At 39.4% G+C, this 20655-nt stretch overlaps 2 protein-coding genes across 2 annotated transcripts; both read right to left on the bottom strand.

The window, feature by feature from the left end:
* Positions 1-1214: 1214 nt before the first annotated feature.
* On the bottom strand, positions 1215-2222 carry LOC103019681 (short transmembrane mitochondrial protein 1-like). The gene has a single exon (XM_007164927.2). It carries the CDS (start codon positions 2140-2142, stop codon positions 1999-2001), a length of 144 nt encoding a protein of 47 aa, XP_007164989.1. The 5' UTR covers positions 2143-2222; the 3' UTR covers positions 1215-1998.
* A 17242-nt stretch (positions 2223-19464) lies between these two features.
* On the bottom strand, positions 19465-20363 carry LOC114236812 (DNA-directed primase/polymerase protein-like). Its single transcript, XM_057531907.1, has one exon. It carries the CDS (start codon positions 20361-20363, stop codon positions 19521-19523), a length of 843 nt encoding a protein of 280 aa, XP_057387890.1. The 3' UTR covers positions 19465-19520.
* Positions 20364-20655: the final 292 nt, after the last annotated feature.

The raw sequence follows: 20655 nt of genomic DNA, 5'->3' as shown, positions 1-20655 counted from the left end.
AAATATTCATTTCTTTCTTCTACCTAACCACTCCTGGGAGTGGTGAGAGATTATGTGTATTGCTTTATTTATATATATATATATATATATATATATATATATATATATATATATATTTGGACTAATATCTACTATTTATTGGACATTGCTAAGCACTGTGCTACACATCACATACATTATTTCAACTGTTTCTCATGGAAGCCCTATGAGGTAGGTATTGTATCCACATCTTACAGAGAACACAACAGTTTCAGAAAAATAAGCTGCTTGCCCCTGATCACACTGCAAGGGAGAAGCCAACCATAATATGATCCTAACCTGTCTCACGCACCAGTACAACCTGACAGGGACAAAACTTATCTCCATGTATGAAAGATCCATGTTTCCAAAGAGAAGTAGATCACTTCATTTTATAATCACATTTAGTATCAGTGGCATCACTGTCTGAAAAAAAAGGTCTCTAAACCATTCTTCCAGTTTACTAATTCTGCTAAAATGTCTTCAGACATTCAGAAATGTCTTCAGAAATGGCAACATCAGTGAAGCTGTCTAACAAGCCCTCTGGAACAAAACACCCAGTGAAATGGGCCTTTATTTGTATTTAGTGCAAAATACACTTCCAGGACTTGAGCTTGGAGCTATCCCCCTGCACAGATATGTATAATAACATTAGGTTCAAGGTTATCACTGTAATAGCAACAGATAGGAAACAACCTAAATGTTCCTCAGGGGCAGATTAAATAAATTATGGTATATTCATTCAGTAGAACCTTATGTAGCCAAAAAAAGAAAAGAGGTTCTTTGTTCCTTACCTACTGATATGGAATAACCTCCACTGGGTAAAAAACTGTATATAGTTTGTTATCATTTGTATAAAAACCCCCATGTACATGTGTTTGTTCAGGCACAAAATCTTTCGCAAAAGGATACAGGAAACTAGTGAGTGCCTGACTCCAGGGAGAGGAACTAGGAGATAAGGGACAACGCAAATCACTTTGTATTGACCCAGGGGGAAAGTTAGGTATTTAAACTTCTTTTTTAATTAAAAAAAAATTAATTGATTATACACTTGAAAAATTAATGGACTGATTGATTATACACTTGAAAAATTACAAGGGTAATTTATGGTTGCAGAAAGAAAAACACAATAAGTCTTCTTATGAGAATCTCTATAAAGTTATAATTTAAATACATTTTTTAAATGTAAAAAGGCATAAAATTTCCTTTATAGACAACTTCTCATTTATCTACCATGTAATGTCAAATGTGCCTGTAATCCCATAAAATAAGTATGATTCTTATGAGAGAACAGAGCCAGATCAAATGCATCATTAGGAAAAAACATGCATACTAGACTATGAATTCTACTGAGGACAAAGGCCATTACTTTAAATACTTTTTAATTCCCCAGTTCCTGATAGGGTTCTCAGAACAGGGTTTCTTGGTTAATGAACAGCAAATGGATTTATTGGTTAAATTAGCAACTATGGAGCTTCCTGACAACAACATAAAATTAGTGGATAATTCACCAGAAACTGGCTTCTAGATTTTCATTTTAATTACTACTTTGAAACAACATAATTTAGTACCAAAGGTTTAAACACCCAATATAATTGCTAGACTGTGAAATCAGCATTATTTATATCTCATCAGCTATACAAAACTCATCAATTTTTCTTTTGAAAACGGTAGTAGAAATCCCGAAGAATAAGGGAGAGACTACTAATTAAAGGTCATGTTTACTAATCTAGCACCATAATTCCATTCTCAGGACCTCCCAAGTGGCTGGAAGGAGGAAGGAAAGAAGTGAGGATGTTGGAAAAGTAAGGGCTGTTCTTAACTTGTGGCCCCATTTGTGCTGTAAGGCAATGCAGGGTCTAGCAAAGAAGAAAATTGCTGAGGCTGGAGATGAAAACAAAAGTTTTTGGTTCAGATGGTAAATGAGGCCCTCAAGAACAGTAGAATCAGTTTATCCAGGAGGCAGTGCTGGGGTCGGCCTCATGAACTAGGGGGTTTCTTCTTGACGTCCACGTCCTTTTTAATTTCTTCAAGTTTTTTAGCCAGGTTTGGTATGTCATAGTTCTGAGCCAGGTACATTCCCACCACGTTGCCAAGAGTAAATCCAAGCAGGAACTGGAGCATAATGTCAGCAAGGAAGACTCGTAGGTCGGCTGCAGCTCCGTGGGCCGTCCGAAAGTGCCTCCCCCGGCGCGACGGGCGGAGCCCGCGCTGCTTTATATTTTTATTCTTACTAATTTATGGAATATTTTCATCTTTTCATTATTTGATATTCCCAAATGAGACCATGTATTCTGAATCTGTGTCAGAATATTAGCCATGAATCCATAAGAATGTAAATAGGTGTGGCGGACTGACTGAGGCAAGAGTCATGGTGGGGTGCAGCATCTTAGCATGATCATTGTCTAGGTACTTGATCTGCATATAGGAGCTTGTCTTTGACCCCATAGGATTAGAAACTCTTGTTAACTGGTTTCCTCAGGAGTGATCAGAATAGAGCCATTTTAATCACACTCACAGGGGACTTCCCTCGTGGTCCAGTGGTTAAGAATCCGCCTGCCAATGCAGGGGACACAGGTTCAATCCCACATGCCATGGAGCAACTAAGCCCGTGCACCACAACTACCGAGCCTGTGCTCTAGAGCCCGAGAGCCACAACTACTGAGCCCGTGTGCTGCAACTACTGCCGCCTGTGCGCCTAGAGCCTGTGCTCCGCAACAAGAGAAGCCACCACAATGAGAAGCCCACGCACCACTACAAAGAGTAGCCCCTGCTTGCCGCAACTAGAGAAAGCCCTCGCGCAGCAACAAAGACCCAATGCAGCCAAAAAAATAAATTAAAAAAAAAATTTTTAATTTAAGTTAAAAATAAATCACACAAATAAACTTACAAACAAATTTCGATTTTTAAATTTTCATTGAAAAACCAGAACATATGTTAACTCACTGTGATAGACCTTATGGAATCACAGTTGTAGGGGTGATTAATAGACTCAGGAAACTCCAAAGCCCAGTATGAATGAGCTAGCTCCAAATGCCCTTTCCCTCCGTTGGGATATATCTAATAAGGGAGATGACAACTGTAGTAGAAATAGATGATTGCTTCTTCTTTTTTTTTTGATCATACTGTGTGGCTTTCGGGATCTTAGTTCCCCAATCAGGGATCGAACCCATGCCCCCTGCCATGGAATCACAGAGTTCTAACCACTGGACTGCCAGGGAATTCCCATGATTGCTTCTTCTTATGCTGAGAATCCTAATTTGTTTAGGATACACATTCCTCATTCCCCTAAAACCATGAATTTTAGGAAAGCTGGCATCAGTTCTAGCCTGAGAGAACGCATCTTGTTTGGCCTAATTTCCTTTCATGGCTACTACATTCTTTTTTTTTTTTTGGCTACTATATTCTTCATGCTAGTGATTGATTTAGGGAGAAGCATGTGGTTCCACTTAGGCCAATGAGATATTCAGGGAAGGTGACTAAGTGGGCTTCCAGAAGAGACTTCTTAGCTCTTAAATCTAAAATTATAAAACTCTTAGAAGAAAACATGGGCGGAAAGCTTCATGATGTTGAATTTGGCGATAATTTCTAGGATAAAACATCAAAGCAGAAGCAACTAAAGAAAAAAACCAGATGAATTGGACTATCAAAATTTAAAATTTCTGTGTATCAATATATCCGATTGGGAGTTAATATCCAGAATATATAAGGAACTACATATAATTCAAGAACAACAACAACACCAAAACCACAATTTAAAAATAGGCAGGGCTTCCCTGGTGGCACAGTGGTTAAGAATCTGCCTGCCAATGCAGGGGACAGGAGTTTAAGCCCTGGTCTGGGAAGATCCCACATGCTGCGGAGCAACTAAGCCCGTGCACCACAACTACTGAGCCTGTGCCCTAGAGCCCGTGAGCCACAACTACTGAGCCCACATGCCACAACTACTGAAGCCCATGCACCTAGAACCCATGCTCCACAACAAGAGAAGCCATGACAATGAGAAGCCTCACACCGCAACGAAGAGTAGCCCCCGCTCACCACAACTGAAGAAAGCCCATCCGCAGCAACGAAGACCCAACATAGCCATAAGCAAATAAATAATAAAATAAAAATTAAAAAAAAAGATGCTCAACATTGTTAATTATCAGAGGAATGCAAATCAAAACCACAATGAGATACCACCTCATACCTGTCAGAATGGCTATCATCAAAAAGACCACAATGGTGATCCAGTGGTTAAGACTCTGTGCTTCCACTGCAGGGGGCATGGGTTCCATCCCTGGTCAGGGAACTAAGATCCCACATGCCACGTGGCATGGCCAAAAAAGAAAAAAGAATTACGTAATAAAAAATCATTTAAAATAAAATAAATTAGAAAAAAAAGACCAGAGGTAACAAATGTTGGTGGGGATGTGGAGAAAAGGGAACCCTCATACACTGTTGGTGGGAATGTAAATTGGTGCAGCCACTGTGGAAAACAGCATGGAGGTGCCTCAAAAAACTAAAAATAGAACTACCATATGATCCGGCAATTCCACTCTTGGATATACATCTGAAGAAAATGAAAACACTAATTCAAAAAGATATATGCACCCCAATGTTTGTAGCAGCATTACCTAAAATAGCCAAGATGTGGAAGCAACATAAGTGTCCATCAACAGATCAATGGGTAAAGAAGAATGTGACATATATATATACAATGGACGACTACTCAGCCATAAAAAAGAATGAAATTTTGCCATTTGCAACAACATGGATGGACTTGAAGGGTATTATGCTTAGTGAAGTAAGTCAGATAGAGATATGATATCACTTATATGTGGAATCTAAAAAATAAAACAGGGCTTCCATGGTGGCACAGTGATTAAGAATCTGCCTGCCAATGCAAGGGACACAGGTTCGAGCCCTAGTCCGGGAAGATCCCACATGCTGTGAGCAACTAAGTCCGTGCACCACAACTACTGAGTCTGAGCTCTAGAGCCCGCAAGCCACAGCTACTGAGCCCACATGCCACAACTACTGAAGTCTGCACGCCTAGAGTCCGTGCTCCATAGCAAGAGAAGCCACAACAATGACAAGCCCGCACACCACAATGAAGAGTAGACCCCGCTCGCTGCAACTAGAGAAAACCCGCACGCAGCAACAAAGACCCAACGCAGCCAAAATTAAATAAATAAATAAATAAATAAATAAATAAATAAATAAATAAATTTATATTAAAAAAATAAAAATAAAACAAACTAGTGAGTATAACAACAACAAAAAGGACACACATATAAGAGAATAATCTACTGGTTACCAGTGGCAAGAGGGGAGGGCAATATAGGGGTAGGGGATCAAGAAGTCCAAACTACTATGTATAAAATAAATAAGCTACATGGATATATTGTACAGTACAGGGAATATAACCAATATTTTATAATAACTAAATGGAGTATAGCCTGTAAAAATTATAACTATGTTGTATACCTGAAACTTTTTTGTTGTTGTTGTTTAATTTATTTATTTATTTATTTATTTATTTATTTATGCTGTGTTGGGTCTTCGTTGCTGCGTGTGGGCTTTCTCTAGTTGCGGCGAGCGGGGGCTACTCTTTGTTGCGGAGTGCAGACTTCTTATTGCGGTGGCTTCTCTTGTTGCGGAGCATGGGCTCTAGGCATGAGGGCTTCAGTAGCTGTGGCTCGCGGGCTTTAGAGCGCAGGCTCAGTAGTTGTGGTGCACAGGCTTAGTTGCTCCGCCACATGTGGGATCCTCCTGGACCAAAGCTTGAACCCCTGTCCCCTGCATTGGCAGGCGGGTTCTTAACCACTGAGCCACCAGGGAAGCCTCCTGAAACTTATATAATGTTGTACAGCAGCTATATCTCAATTTTTAAAATATTTTAAAAAAACAAAACAAAACAAAAAAACAGGGATAGGGCCTTAGACATTTCTCCAAAGACAATATGACCAATAAGCACATGAAAAGATGCTCAATACCACTAATCATCACAGAAATGCAAATTGAAATCACAATGAGATATCACCTCACATTCATTAGGATGGATAGTGTAAAAAAGAAGAAAGAACAGAGTTGGTAAGGATGTAGAAAAACTGGAACCATTGTACACTGTAGGAATGAAAATGGTGTGGAGACTATGGAAAACAGTATAGTGGGTCCTCAAAACATTAAATATAGAACTGCTATATGATCCAGCAAATCCACTTCCAAAAAGACTGAAAGCAGGGACTCGAATATAAATTTATACACTCATGTTCACAGCAGCATTATTACAATAGCCAAAACGTAGAAGCAACATAAATGTTCGTTAACAGATAGATGACTGGATAAACAAATATCCATGCAGTAGAATATTATTCAGCCTTAAAAAAAGAAGGAAATTCTGACACATGCTACAATGTGGATGAATCTTGAGGACATTATACTAAGCCCATTACAAAAGTACAAGTAGTGTATGATTACACTTATATGTGGTACCTAGAATAGTAAAATTCACAGAGACAGAAAGTAGAATGGTGGTTGCCAGGGACTCGGGGGGAGTGGGGAGCGAGGAGTTACTGTTTAATGGGTACAGAGTTTCAGTTTTGCAAGATGAAAAAGTTCTGGAGATGAATGGTAATGATGGTTGCACAAAATGTGAGTGTACTTCAAAAAAGTGGTTAAGATGGTGAATTTTATGTTATATATATTTTGCCACAATTTTTAAAAAGAGAGAGACCCAAGAATGAAACAGTTCCTTTTCTAACTCCAGTTTTTAATGTGGAGTGATGCCTGGAGCTGCTGGAGTTTCAGTAACCATCTTGCAGCCATGAGGGGACTACACAATACTCTGAGGGGAGCAGAGCATAAAGACAGAACCTGGGCTCTTGATGATAGGCTTAAGTCCCTGAATTAATGATCCTTGGTACAGCTATTCTTCCAGACTTCTTGTTTTATAAGACACTACGGTATCCTTTTTGTTTAAGTCCTTCTGAGATAGGTTTTCTGTTATTTGGAACTGAAACATCTTAACAGATGTAATAACACTGTTGTCAGTCGGTTAGCACACCATATTCCCCAGGCAGGGCTAGGTCCACAATGACCAATTTTTCTCTAACTTTCCTTATCTAAACCCTTCACGAAGTGTTAGAAACTTAGATTAATACAATATCACCTCATGACCCACTACAGTTTTCAAGATTTCTAGCTTTAAGGTGACAGAATTCCAGGTCAATAGTTTCCCACAACCCCCTATGGCTATTCCCTGAGGATGTCTGCAAGAAACAAAAGTACCTCTCTATTACCATATATGTGCAATTCCCTCTTATGTGAATGATTATTGTGCTTTCTTATATTCAGATAGTATTACACTATAGGGATGAAGCTACATTCTTGCAGGTCTCCCAGGAAGGGTGAGGTCATTTCTGATGTCAGATACTGAAGAAAGAAGTCTGTTTTTCAGTCAGAAGCTTGAAGCAAAGAGGGCAGTCCAAGATAAATAGTTAATGTGGTTTTGCTGAATGAAGGGTCAAATGCCTAGAAACCAAAGGACACCATCAAGAAAGTGAAAGGGCAGCCTACAGAATGGGAGAAAGTAATTTGCAAATCATATATCTGATATGCGTCTACTATCCAGAATATATAAAGAACTTTTAAAGCTCAACAACAACAACATAAAACAAACAGTTCAATTAAAATGTGAGCAAAAGACTTCAAAGACATTTCTTTGGAGATCTGCAAATGGTCAACAGGCACATGAAAACATACTCAACATCACTGATCCTTAAGAAATGCAAATAAAACGACAACGAAATACCACTTTGTACTCAATAATATGTCTATAGTCAAAAAAACAAAAATAAGTGTAAGATGAAGTGAGGATGTGGAGAAATTAGAACCTTTATATGTTGCTGGTAAGAATATAAAATGGTGCATCTGCTGTGGAAAACACTTTGGCAATTCCTCAAAAAGTTAAACACTGAATTACCATATGACCCAGAAATTCCACTCCTAGGTATATACCCAAAGAAATGAAAACAGAGACTCAAATACTTGTGTACACATGATCATAGCAGCCCTGTTTACAATAGCTCAAAAGTGGAAACAATCCAAATATCTATCAATTGATGTATTGATAAACAAATTATGGGGAGTTCCCTGGTGGTCTAGTGGTTAGGATTCTGCGTTTTCACTGCCGTGGCCTGGGTTCAATCCCTGGTCAGGGAACTGAGATCCTGCAAGCTGCGCAGCGTGGCCAAAAAAAAAATTATGGTATAATATACAAGGGAATATGACTCAGCCATAAAAAGGAATGAAGTACTACTACATGCCACAACATGAATGAATCCTGACAACGTTATGCTAAGTGAAAGAAGCCACATACAAAAGACCTCACATGATTCCATTTATATTAACTATCCAGAGTAGATAAATCCACAGAGTTAGAAAGCAGACTGGTAGTTGCCAAGGACTAAGGGTAGGGGAGAAGGGGGAATGACCGCTTAATGGGTACAGAGTGTTTTCTGGATTTTTTGCTTTTTTTGGCCACACCACTTGGCTTGTGGGATCTTAGTTCCCCGAACAGGGATCGAACCTGTGCCCCCTGCAGTGGAAGAGAGGGGTCCTAACCACTGGACCACCAGGGAATTCCCGGGTACAGAGTTTATTGAGGTGTGATGAAAATGTTTTGGAACTAGATAGGGGATGATGAAAATGTTTTGAGGTGATGAAAATGTAGTGGTTGTACAACATTGTAAATGAACTAAAAGTCACTGAATTGTTCACTTTAAAATGATTAATTTTATGTTATTTGAATTTTACCTCAAAAAATAAAGTAATAAAATAAATAAAACCAAGATGCCTAGGAAGCTACTTCTGGGTATTAAATGAAGATGGCTTCTTCCATGGAGAGAAAAGGGAGAGCCAGGAGGTGAGGGACCCAGACAGTCTACTTTGGGCCAACTCTTTGGAGCTAGATTGAAAATATCTCAAAAGGGCAAGCAGAATGGGAAGAGATTACCTGTGCTAAATGTGGAAACTTCTTTGTAAAACAGACTGTTTATAATGCTTCCAGTTTCTATGTTTATTTCCCACAATTTCAAGTAAAATTATTTGTAAAGTTTGGGAAACTATCTTAGGCTGTGAGTTTCTTGAAAGTCAAGAACTGTCATATCTTTGAACCCTTTTAGCCTGGTACATAGTGGGTTCTAGAAATGCTGATTTGATGAAATTAGAGCAGGAGGTTTTGATTACACTTGTGTAGGAGTGTAAAAATGGGAACAATACACTTTTTTTGGAACATCCTTGTCATAGCAACAGTAAACAATTACAGATCACAAAGGAAAGTGAGACTCAAATTCAACTGGAGGGACAAAGGAGTAAATTTTTTTATGGTTAAATCAATATTTGGTTTCTTAAAAGAAGTGGTAACCCCTTATAGTATATGTCTTACTACAGTAAGCAAACTCTACCAGGAAGCAGGAATTTTGTCGCAAATAATGGAAAACCAAACTCAACTGGTTTAACAGTAAAGGGAATTTACATACAAAATGCCCAAAGGTAGGGCTAACTCCAAGCCTAACCCTGAGGACCAGTTTCTTGCTGTTTGTACACTGCCTTTTTTGTAAAGTTCCTGGGATAGCTTGCTTTCTCACATCCAGCAGGAGGAAGCCAACACAGTTCTCCCATCAGCATTTTCAGGAAAAATTCTGATTGGACTGGTTCTGTCAACTGCCTACCCCCAACCAAGCACTGTAGCCTATTGCATGGAACACTCCCAGGCTTAGCCTAGGTCATATGTTTCATCCCTGGGTTCAGGATAGAATCAGTCTCCCCAGAACCTTGGGATTCCAAAAAGGAAACTGAGGATTGGAGGAAAGGAGAGGATGAGAATACTGCTGGGAAGGCAACTGACAAAAGTCCACGACATAAACTATCTTAAAGCTACATTTTAAAATCCACCTCACGTTTACGGTCTAAAGCCCAAACTCAGTTATACTTAATATTAGTCCAGTGGGATGCTCCTCAAAGAAAAAGTCCTCTGATCAAACAAAGCTGGCAAATAACATATACTGTAACCCCCTCTTAGAGGTTCCCTTTGCTCACTAGTTTAGCGAAGGCTTTGAGAAATGCTTTGGCGGAGAGGCCGATGAACTTTGTTTAGTCAACTGTTTCACAAGCTTCTTTGACTGAAGGAACCTCTTTTTGAGCAACACCTAATAACAGCCATGGAACAATGGAACATGTTTTGAAAAAGACTGTGTCATTGCAGAAGTCTGACGTCTTCAGACTCGGCTCTGTCTTTGGTGGCAGCAAATTCTTTCTACTTAGTCACCAACTCAACAATTACAGAGGGCTTCCCTGGTGGTGCAGCGGTTAAGAATCCGTCTGCCAATGCAGGGGACACGGGTTCGAGCCCTGGTCCGGGAAGATCCCACAGGCCACGGAGCAACTAAGCCCGTGCGCCACAACTACTGAGCCTGTGCTCTAGAGCCTGCGCTCTAGAGCCTGCGAGCCACAACTACTGAGCCCGTGTGCCACAACTACTGAAGCCTGTGCACCTAGAGCCCGTGCTCTGCAACAAGCACTGCAATGCGAAGCCCACGCACCACAATGAAGAGCAGCCCCTGCTCACCACAACTAGAGAAAACCCGCACGCAGAAACGAAGACCCAACGCAGCCAAAAATAAATAAATAAATCTATAAAAACAAACAAACAATTACAGAAATTACAGAGCCAGGAGTGGTTTTGCAACCAGAAGATTTAATGCTGTTTTACAATTTTTTTAGCAATATGAGATTATTGTGCAACAATTTCACGAGCCTTTTGTCTGCCAATAATTGCCATGCTTAATCTTTACTATCTCGTTTGTGACACCGTGGTTAGAAAGAAATGAAACAGTATTAAATAGGTATCTCTGGGAATGGCAAACTTTTAAGGACACTGTCACAGGGTAAATTGTAGACTCTAAAATCACAAGAGGTTTACAAGAAAATGACACCCAGACTTTCCAATATTCCCAGAAAATGTTCCCTGTTAAAAACTGTCCTTAGGAGGAGCGTACCGGCGCGGCCCAGCACGTTCCAGCGTCTTCGGGACCAGGCGCTCGCTGCTGCCCTTTCTCTGGACGCCGAGCAAAACACAGGCACCCCTGCCTGCTACACACTTCTCATCTTTCCCGTTGGATGAGGTCGCTTGTAGGTCCAGCCTCGGCCTTAGGGCTGCCCGGTTGGAGCCGTGTGGACGAAAGGCTCTTGGTGCTCCAGCCAGGCATCAGGGCCGTGCCTCTGAGGTGGGAGAGCCAACTTCAGAACACTGGTCCACAAGAGACCTCCCAGCTCCACGTAATACCAAACGGCAAAAATCTCCCAGAGATCTCCATCTCAACATCAAGACCCAGCTTCACTCAACGACCAGCAAGCTACAGTGCTGGACATCCTATGCCAAACAACTAGCTAGACAGGAACACAACCCCATCCATTGGCAGAGAGGCTGCCTAAAATCATAATAAGGCCACAGACACCACAAAATACACCACCAGACGTGGACGTGCCCACCAGAAAGACAAGATCTAGCCTCATCCACCAGAACTCAGGCACTAGTTCCCTCCACCAGGAAGCCTACACAACCCACTGAACCAACCTTAGCCGCTGGGGACAGATACCAAAAACAACGGGAACTACGAACCTGCAGCCTGTGAAAAGGAGACCCCAAACACAGTAAGATAGGCAAAATGAGACGACAGAAAAACACACAGCAGATGAAGGAGCAGGCTCAAAACACACTGGACTTAACAAATGAAGAGGAAATAGGTAGTCTACCTGAAAAAGAATTCAGAATAATGATAGTAAGGATGATCCAAAATCTTGGAAATAGAATAGACAAAATGCAAGAAACATTTAACAAGGATGTAGAAGAACTAAAGAGGAACCAAGCAATGATGAAAAACACAATAAATGAAATTAAAAATACTCTAGATAGGATCAATAGTAGAATAACTGAGGCAGAAGAAAGGATAAGTGACCTGGAAGATAAAATGGTGGAAATAACCACGACAGAGCAGGATAAAGAAAAAAGAATGAAAAGAACTGAGGACAGTCTCAGGGACCTCTGGGACAACATTAAACGTGCCAACATTCGAATTATAGGGGTACCAGAAGAAGAAGAGAAAAAGAAAGGGACTGAGAAAATTTTTGAAGAGATTATAGTTGAAAACTTCCCTAATATGGGAAAGGAAATAGTTAATCAAGTCCTGGAAGCACAGAGAGTCCCATACAGGATAAACCCAAGGAGGAACACGCCAAGACACATATTAATCAAACTGTCAAAAATTAAATATAAGGAAAACATATTAAAGGCAGCAAGGGAAAAACAACAAATAACACACAAGGGAATCCCCATAAGGTTAACATCTGATCTCTCAGCAGAAACTCTGCAAGCCAGAAGGGAGTGGCAGGATATACTTAAAGTCATGAAGGAGAAAAACCTACAACCAAGATTACTCTACCCAGCAAGGATCTCATTCAGATTCGATGGAGAAATTAAAACCTTTACAGACAAGCAAAAGCTGAGAGAGTTCAGCACCACCAAACCAGCTTTACAACAAATGCTAAAGGAAATTCTCTAGGCAAGAAACACAAGAGAAGGAAAACACCTACAATAACAAACCCAATACATTTAAGAAAATGGGAATAGGAACATACATATCGATAATTACCTTGAATGTAAATGGATTAAATGCTCCCACCAAAAGACACAGGCTGGCTGAATGGATACAAAAACAAGACCCATACATATGCTGTCTACAAGAGACCCACTTCAGACCTAGGGACACATACAGACTGAAAGTGAGGGGATGGAAAAAGATATTCCATGCAAATGGAAATCAAAAGAAAGCTGGAGTAGCAATTCTCATATCAGACAAAATAGACTTTAAAATAAAGACTATTACAAGAGACAAAGAAGGACACTATATAATGATCAAGGGATCGATCCAAGAGGAAGGTATAACAATTGTAAATATTTATGCACCCAACATAGGAGCACCTCAATACATAAGGCAAATACTAACAGCCATGAAAGGGGAAATTGACAGCAACACAATCATAGTAGGGGACTTTAACACCCCACTTTCACCAATGGACAGATCATCCAAAATGAAAATAAATAAGGAAACACAAGCTTTAAATGATACATTAAACAATATGGACTTAATTGATATTTATAGGACATTCCACCCCAAAACAACAGAATACACATTTTTCTCAAGTGCTCATGGAACATTCTCCAGGATAGATCATATCTTGGGTCACAAATCAAGCCTTGGTAAATTTAAGAAAATTGAAATCGTATCAAGTATCTTTTCCGACCACAACGCTATGAGACTAGATATCAATTACAGGAAAAGATCTGTAAAAAATACAAACACATGGAGGCTACACAATACATTACTTAATAACGAAGTGATTACTGAAGAAATCAAAGGGGAAATCAAAAAATACCTAGAAACAAATGACAATGGAGACACGACGACCCAAAACCTATGGGACACAGCAAAAGCAGTGCTAAGAGGGAAGTTTATAGCAATACAAGCCTACCTCAAGAAACAGGAAACATCTCGAATAAACAACCTAACCTTGCACCTAAAGCAATTAGAGAAAGAAGAACAAAAAAACCCCAAAGCCAGCAGAAGGAAAGAAATTATAAAGATCAGGTCAGAAATAAATGAAAAAGAAATGAAGGAAACAATAGCAAAAATCAATGAAACTAAAAGCTGGTTCTTTGAGAAGATAAACAAAATTGATAAACCATTAGCCAGACTCATCAAGAGAAAAAGGGAGAAGACTCAGATCAATAGAATTAGAAATGAAAAAGGAGAAGTAACCACTGACACTGCAGAAATACAAAAGATCATGAGAGATTACTACAAGCAACTATATGCCAATAAAATGGGCAACCTGGAAGAAATGGACAGATTCTTAGAAATGCACAAACTGCCGAGACTGAACCAGGAAGAAATAGAAAATATGAACAGACCAATCACAAGCACTGAAATTGAAACTGTGATTAAAAACCTTCCAACAAACAAAAGCCCAGGACCAGATGGCTTCACAGGCGAATTCTATCAAACATTTAGAGAAGAGCTAACACCTATCCTTCTCAAACTCTTCCAAAATATTGCAGAGGGAGGAACACTCCCAAACTCATTCTACGAGGCCACCATCACCCTGATACCAAAACCAGACAAAGATGTCACAAAGAAAGAAAACTACAGGCCAATATCACTGATGAACATAGATGCAAAAATCCTCAACAAAATACTAGCAAACAGAATCCAACAGCACATTAAAAGGATCATACACCATGATCAAGTGGGGTTTATCCCAGGAATGCAAGGATTCTTCAATATACGCAAATCAATCAATGTGATACACCATATTAACAAATTGAAGGAGAAAAACCATATGATCATCTCAATAGATGCAGAGAAAGCTTTTGACAAAATTCAACACCCATTTATGATAAAAGCCCTGCAGAAAGTAGGCATAGAGGGAACTTTCCTCAACATAATAAAGGCCATATATGACAAACCCACAGCCAACATTGTCCTCAATGGTGAAAAACTGAAACCATTTCCACTAAGATCAGGAACAAGACAGGGTTGCCCACTCTCACCACTATTATTCAACATAGTTCTGGAAGTCCTAGCCACAGCAATCAGAGAAGACAAAGAAATAAAAGGAATCCAAATCGGAAAAGAAGAAGTAAAGCTGTCACTATTTGCAGATGACATGATACTATACATAGAGAATCCTAAAGATGCTACCAGAAAACTCCTAGAGCTAATCAATGAATTTGGTAAAGTAGCAGGATACAAAATTAATGCACAGAAATCTCTTGCATTTCTATACACTAATGACGAAAAATCTGAAAGTGAAATTAAGAAAACACTCCCATTTACCATTGCAACAAAAAGAATAAAATATCTAGGAATAAACCTACCTAAGGAGACAAAAGACCTGTATGCAGAAAATTATAAGACACTGATGAAAGAAATTAAAGATGATACAAATAGATGGAGAGATATACCATGTTCCTGGATTGGAAGAATCAACATTGTGAAAATGTCTCTACTACCCAAAGCAATCTACAGATTCAATGCAATCCCTATCAAACTACCACTGGCATTTTTCACAGAACTAGAACAAAACATTTCACAATTTGTATGGAAACACAAAAGACCCCGAATAGCCAAAGCAATCTTGAGAACGAAAAATGGAGCTGGGGGAATCAGGCTCCCTGACTTCAGACTATATTACAAAGCTTCAGTAATCAAGACAGTTTGGTATTGGCACAAAAACAGAAATATAGATCAATGGAACAGGATAGAAAGCCCAGAGATAAACCCACACACATATGGTCAACTTATCTTTGATAAAGGAGGCAAGCATATACAGTGGAGAAAAGACAGCCTCTTCAATAAGTGGTGCTGGGAAAATTGGACAGGAACATGTAAAAGTATGAAATTAGAACACTCCCTGACACCATGCACAAAAATAAACTCAAAATGGATTAAAGACCTAAGTGTAAGGGCAGACACTATCAAACTCTTAGAGGAAAACATAGGCAGAACACTCTATGACATACATCACAGCAAGATTCTTTCTGACCCAGCTCCCAGAGAAATGGAAATAAGAACACAAATAAACAAATGGGACCTAATGAAACTGAAAAGCTTTTGCACAGCAAAGGAAACCATAAACAAGACCAAAAGACAACCCTCAGAATGGGAGAAAATATTTGCAAATGAAGCAACTGACAAAGGATTAATCTCCAAGATTTACAAGCAGCTCATGCAGCTCAATAACAAAAAAACGAACAACCCAATCCAAAAATGGGCAGAAGATCTAAATAGACATTTCTCCAAAGAAGATATACAGATGGCCTACAGACACATGAAAGAATGCTCAGCATCATTAATCATTAGAGAAATGCAAATCAAAACTACAATGAGATATCATCTCACACCGGTCAGAATGGCCATCATCAAAAAATCTAGAAACAATAAATGCTGGAGAGGGTGTGGAGGAAAGGGAACACTCTTGCACTGTTGGTGGGAATGTAAATTGATACAGCCACTATGGAGAACAGTATGGAGGTTCCTTAAAAAACTACAAATAGAACTACCATACGACCCAGCAATCCCACTACTGGGCATATACCCTGAGAAAACCATAGGTCAAAAAGAGTCATGTACCAAAATGTTCATTGCAGCTCTATTTACAATAGCCAGGACATGGAAGCAACCTAAATGTCCATCGACAGATGAATGGATAAAGAAGATGTGGCACATATATACAATGGAATATTACTCAGCCATAAAAAGAAATGAAATGGAGGTATTTGTAATGAGGTGGATGGAGTTAGAGTCTGTCATACAGAGTGAAGTAAGTCAGAAAGAGAAAAACAAATACAGTATGCTAACACATATATATGGAATCTAAGGGAAAAAAAAAAAAAAAAAAGGCCATGAAGAACCTAGTGGCAAGACGGGAATAAAGACACAGACCTACTAGAGAATGGACTTGAGGATATGGGGAGGGGGTGGGGTGAGATGTGACAGGGTAAGAGAGTGTCATGGACATATATACACTACCAAATGTAAAATAGATAGCTAGTGGGAAGCAGCCGCATAGCACAGGGAGATCAGCTCGGTGCTTTGTGACCACCTAGAGGGGTGGGATGGGGAGGGTGGGAGGGAGGGAGATGCTGGAGGGAAGAGAAATGGGAACATATTGTATATGTATAACAGATTCACTTTGTTATAAAGCAGATGCTAACACACTATTGTAAGGCAATTATACTTCAATAAAGATGTTTGAAAAAAAAAAAAAAAACTGTCCTTAATTGTCATGAAGAACCTAGGGGCAAGACAGGAATAAAGACACAGACCTACTAGAGAATGGACTTGAGGATATGGGGAGGGGGAATGGTAAGCTGTGACAAAGTGAGACAGTGGCATGGACATATATACACTACCAAACGTAAAATAGATAGCTAGTGGGAAGCAGCCGCATAGCACAAGGAGATCAATTCAGTGCTTTGTGACCACCTAGAGGGGTGGGATAGGGAGGGTGGGAGGGAGGGAGACGCAAGAGGGAAGAGATATGGGAACATATGTATATGTGTAACTGATTCACTTTGTTATAAAGCAGAAACTAACACACCATTGTGTGTGTTATACTCCAATAAAGATGTTAAAAAAAAAAAAAAACTGTCCTTGTTCCACTCCCATCCCTATTTCACAAAGTGAAGAGATCTCACACATGTCTTGGTAAAATATCTTATGAGAATGTTCCCTTTATTAAAAAAAAAGGTAGATGCTAAATATGCCATTACCATTAGTAAATTTTCTCCCAAAATATCTCACGGATTTAGAGGGCATTGGAGAAAAAAAGTCCAAAAGTGAGTAATGTAAAAGAAATGTGAAAACTATGATTCTTTATCAAAAAGTAAAAGAAATGTGGGCACAGATGAAATTCCCTTTGATATCCAGTGAAGGGCTTGAATGGTGTCAGATTCCCAGTGGTTAATAATCTAACCTGCTTGAGGCCTCATAGGATTCTTTACTCCTTTCCTGCCCTCACCCACTAGCTTTGTTTAGTTCTCCTCATCTTGATACCTCAGTCTTCGGTAATATATTTATATGAAATGCCCAATTTCAGACTAAACGCTGGTTTCAGAGACTTTTTAAAACATATTCCAACAAATCAATCAAGTGCCCAGCAAGGTATACGGTCTTTTATAGGCAACACAGCTGCAGATTTGCTTATTTCTGCACAAATCATTGCTTAGTCGATAGGCCATTTGGCTTTAGTTTTTTTTATTGCAATGATCATTTAAACAATCCTTCTAAATCTATATTCTTATCCACAACCCTGTGGTCCAGGAAAAGCAAAGGAAAGTGTGATGTTTGTGGAATGAATTATGGTCATGTTAAGCAGATTTTCTTCAGCAGCATATATATTCTTGCTGTATATTGCATGATGTATTTGTAGAGTTAGCTTCTAGAACTCCAGTTTGTATTATGATAGTCACTAGAAATGTGGTTCTAAAGCCAAAAGGTGGAGATTTCATTGGAATGCAGAAGAGAAAAAATAAATGTAGCTAAACTTGTAAATATTATTTGAGTTCATTCCATGTACCAGGAATTATACCAGGCACTAGAGATTCAAAGATGAATAAAAAATATTTTTTGTCTCACCCAGTTCAATCCCTCATCATCTTTTCACCGGACTGTCACGTTAGTATTTTGACTAGACTCCCTCCCTCCAGGCTTACCCCTCTTTAAGCCTTCGGCTACACTGCAGCACAGTAGCCCATCTGAAATGTAACTCTAACCTGCATTAAGCGCAAGTTCTCTAGCATCATAGCCAAGAATGTCAAGACACTCCTCTCTCTGTCTCCTGTCACTCTTCACCTTGACATTTATGTTCTAACTGTATCCAGCTCTTTGAGCTTTCTGCACACGTGCCATATTAATTTACACCTCTGAGCCGTTGCTCGAGGCTTGAGCCTCTGCCAGGCTTGCCTTTCTCAGGGTCTTCTTCCAGATCAATTTTGTTCTTTCTTCAAGGTTCAGCTCATTTCCTCCATGAAGCCTTTCCTGAATGTGCTGGGTACTCTAAGTTCTGCCCTATGTCTCGGCAATCTTCTAACATGGCACCCTGCATATTATATTAAACTTATGTGTATGTTTCTTCCCTCTCACAATTGGCTCCTTGATGGCAGAGACTGTGCCCTGGCTCTGCCCTGTGCCCTGGTTCATCTTTGTACTCCCAGCTTTCAGCACAGTCCCTGGCCTGTAGTCTACCCTCAACTATTGTTTATTGAATAAAATACAACTGAATTGATCATCTTAAGTTTTAAATTTTACATTTGCTAAATGAAATTAAATTTTGCAAGTAAGTTTTTATACAAACTAACACAACCTACCAAACTCTAGAGAAGAATTTTTAAATAGTGGAGCATTATATAAATTCACTATGGTTTTCTTCTGTTAAGGGACTTCCCTGGTGGTCCAATGGTTAAGAATCCGCCTTCCAATGCAGGGGATGCAGGTTCGATCCCTGGTCAGACAACTAAGATCCCACATGCCATGGGGCAACTTAGCCCATGTGCTGCAACTACTGAGCACACAAGCCACAGTTAGAGAGCCCACATGCCGCAACTACAGAGTGCACGTGCTCTGGAGCCCATGCACCACAACTACTGAGCCCGAGTGCCACAACGAAAGATCCCACGTGCCACAGTGAAGATCCTGCGTGCCACAACTAAGACCCAACACAGCCAAAAATAAAATAAATAAAAAATAAAAAGTCAGATATGCTATTTCTAAATAATAAGATAACGAACATAATTAATTTTGGAGATACCTTTCCTACCAAACGTAAATGTTTGTTTGTTATTAAATCTGTTTTCAAGCAAATTACAGCCTACTTATGTAAGTGTCCATAATTAGCTACTCTTGTAATACTTCTATAATTAGTTCATCAGGAATTTCATCAATTCCATTATAACCCAGAAGACTGTTCTCTGCAGCTTCTGCCAATTCAGCATCTTCTGTAGCCTCCAAAATATACGCATCATCAATGCCATTATCCCAGTCAGCATCAGAAAATGTACCTTTTGACGATACACTAGATGATGGTTCACGAGGATTCTTGGTTTCACTGTTCCTTGTTTTATCTGCTGTAAACTCCTCTTCCTCTTTGAGAAGAAATAGGAGACGCACTTCAGCAGGTAATGGGAAACAGTCAGATTTGAAGTTTTCTGCTTTACATATAGGGTCATGACATTTTTGATACCAAACTTCATTTTTCAGGTCAACCAAAATCATGATATTATTACTCTTGTGGGCTCTTCCAATGTTTTCACACCAGCGGTATTTACAAATATCATAAACCAATAATTCTTCCAGGAAAAAGTAGTTCCAACGCCGAATTCCTCCTTTAATGCCATTTTTATTCACCAACAAGAGAACAAATTGATCAATTTCGGGGTAAGGTGAACACTGAAAACCTTCAATGGTTTCTGAAGTACTGGTATGGTTAAAATACTCAACTCGTTTTTGTTTATTTTGAGATATGTCACATGTCAGAATTCGTAAAGTATCTGAGAATCTGACATTGCTGACCAAAGCAGAGAGGAAATATTGATTTTCTATGGAAATATTCTTTGATTGTATAGGATAAAATTTGTTATCTTCAGCAACCTCCAAAGGCACATACTTTCCTATTTTTGATGATTTTTGATGATCCTGTAAGAAAGTCTCTTCAGTTTCACCACAAACCCTGAGATCCATAACGATGCAAATTACAACTTTATTCTTTTTATGATTTCATAAAAATAATGAGTAAATCCAGCAGTATTGTCATTTCCCAAATGAAGACAATCCAAACTTAGGCCCCACAAGGCTGTTCACAGATAAGAATCATTTTGAAAGGAAACCTGAGTGGACAGATGTGACTTATCTGCCCAATATGCCTTCCTTTGGGAACCACCCATTCCTCACTCTTTATGGTCCAGGTGGGAGTGCAATCATTGAACCCCATGCCCTAAAGGATACCTGTGGATTAACCTGTCCACATGGCAAC

Source organism: Balaenoptera acutorostrata, chromosome 17 (assembly GCF_949987535.1).
Source record: "Balaenoptera acutorostrata chromosome 17, mBalAcu1.1, whole genome shotgun sequence".
NCBI classification, from domain to species: Eukaryota; Metazoa; Chordata; class Mammalia; order Artiodactyla; family Balaenopteridae; genus Balaenoptera; species Balaenoptera acutorostrata.
This window is presented reverse-complemented; position numbering and strand designations above follow the sequence as displayed.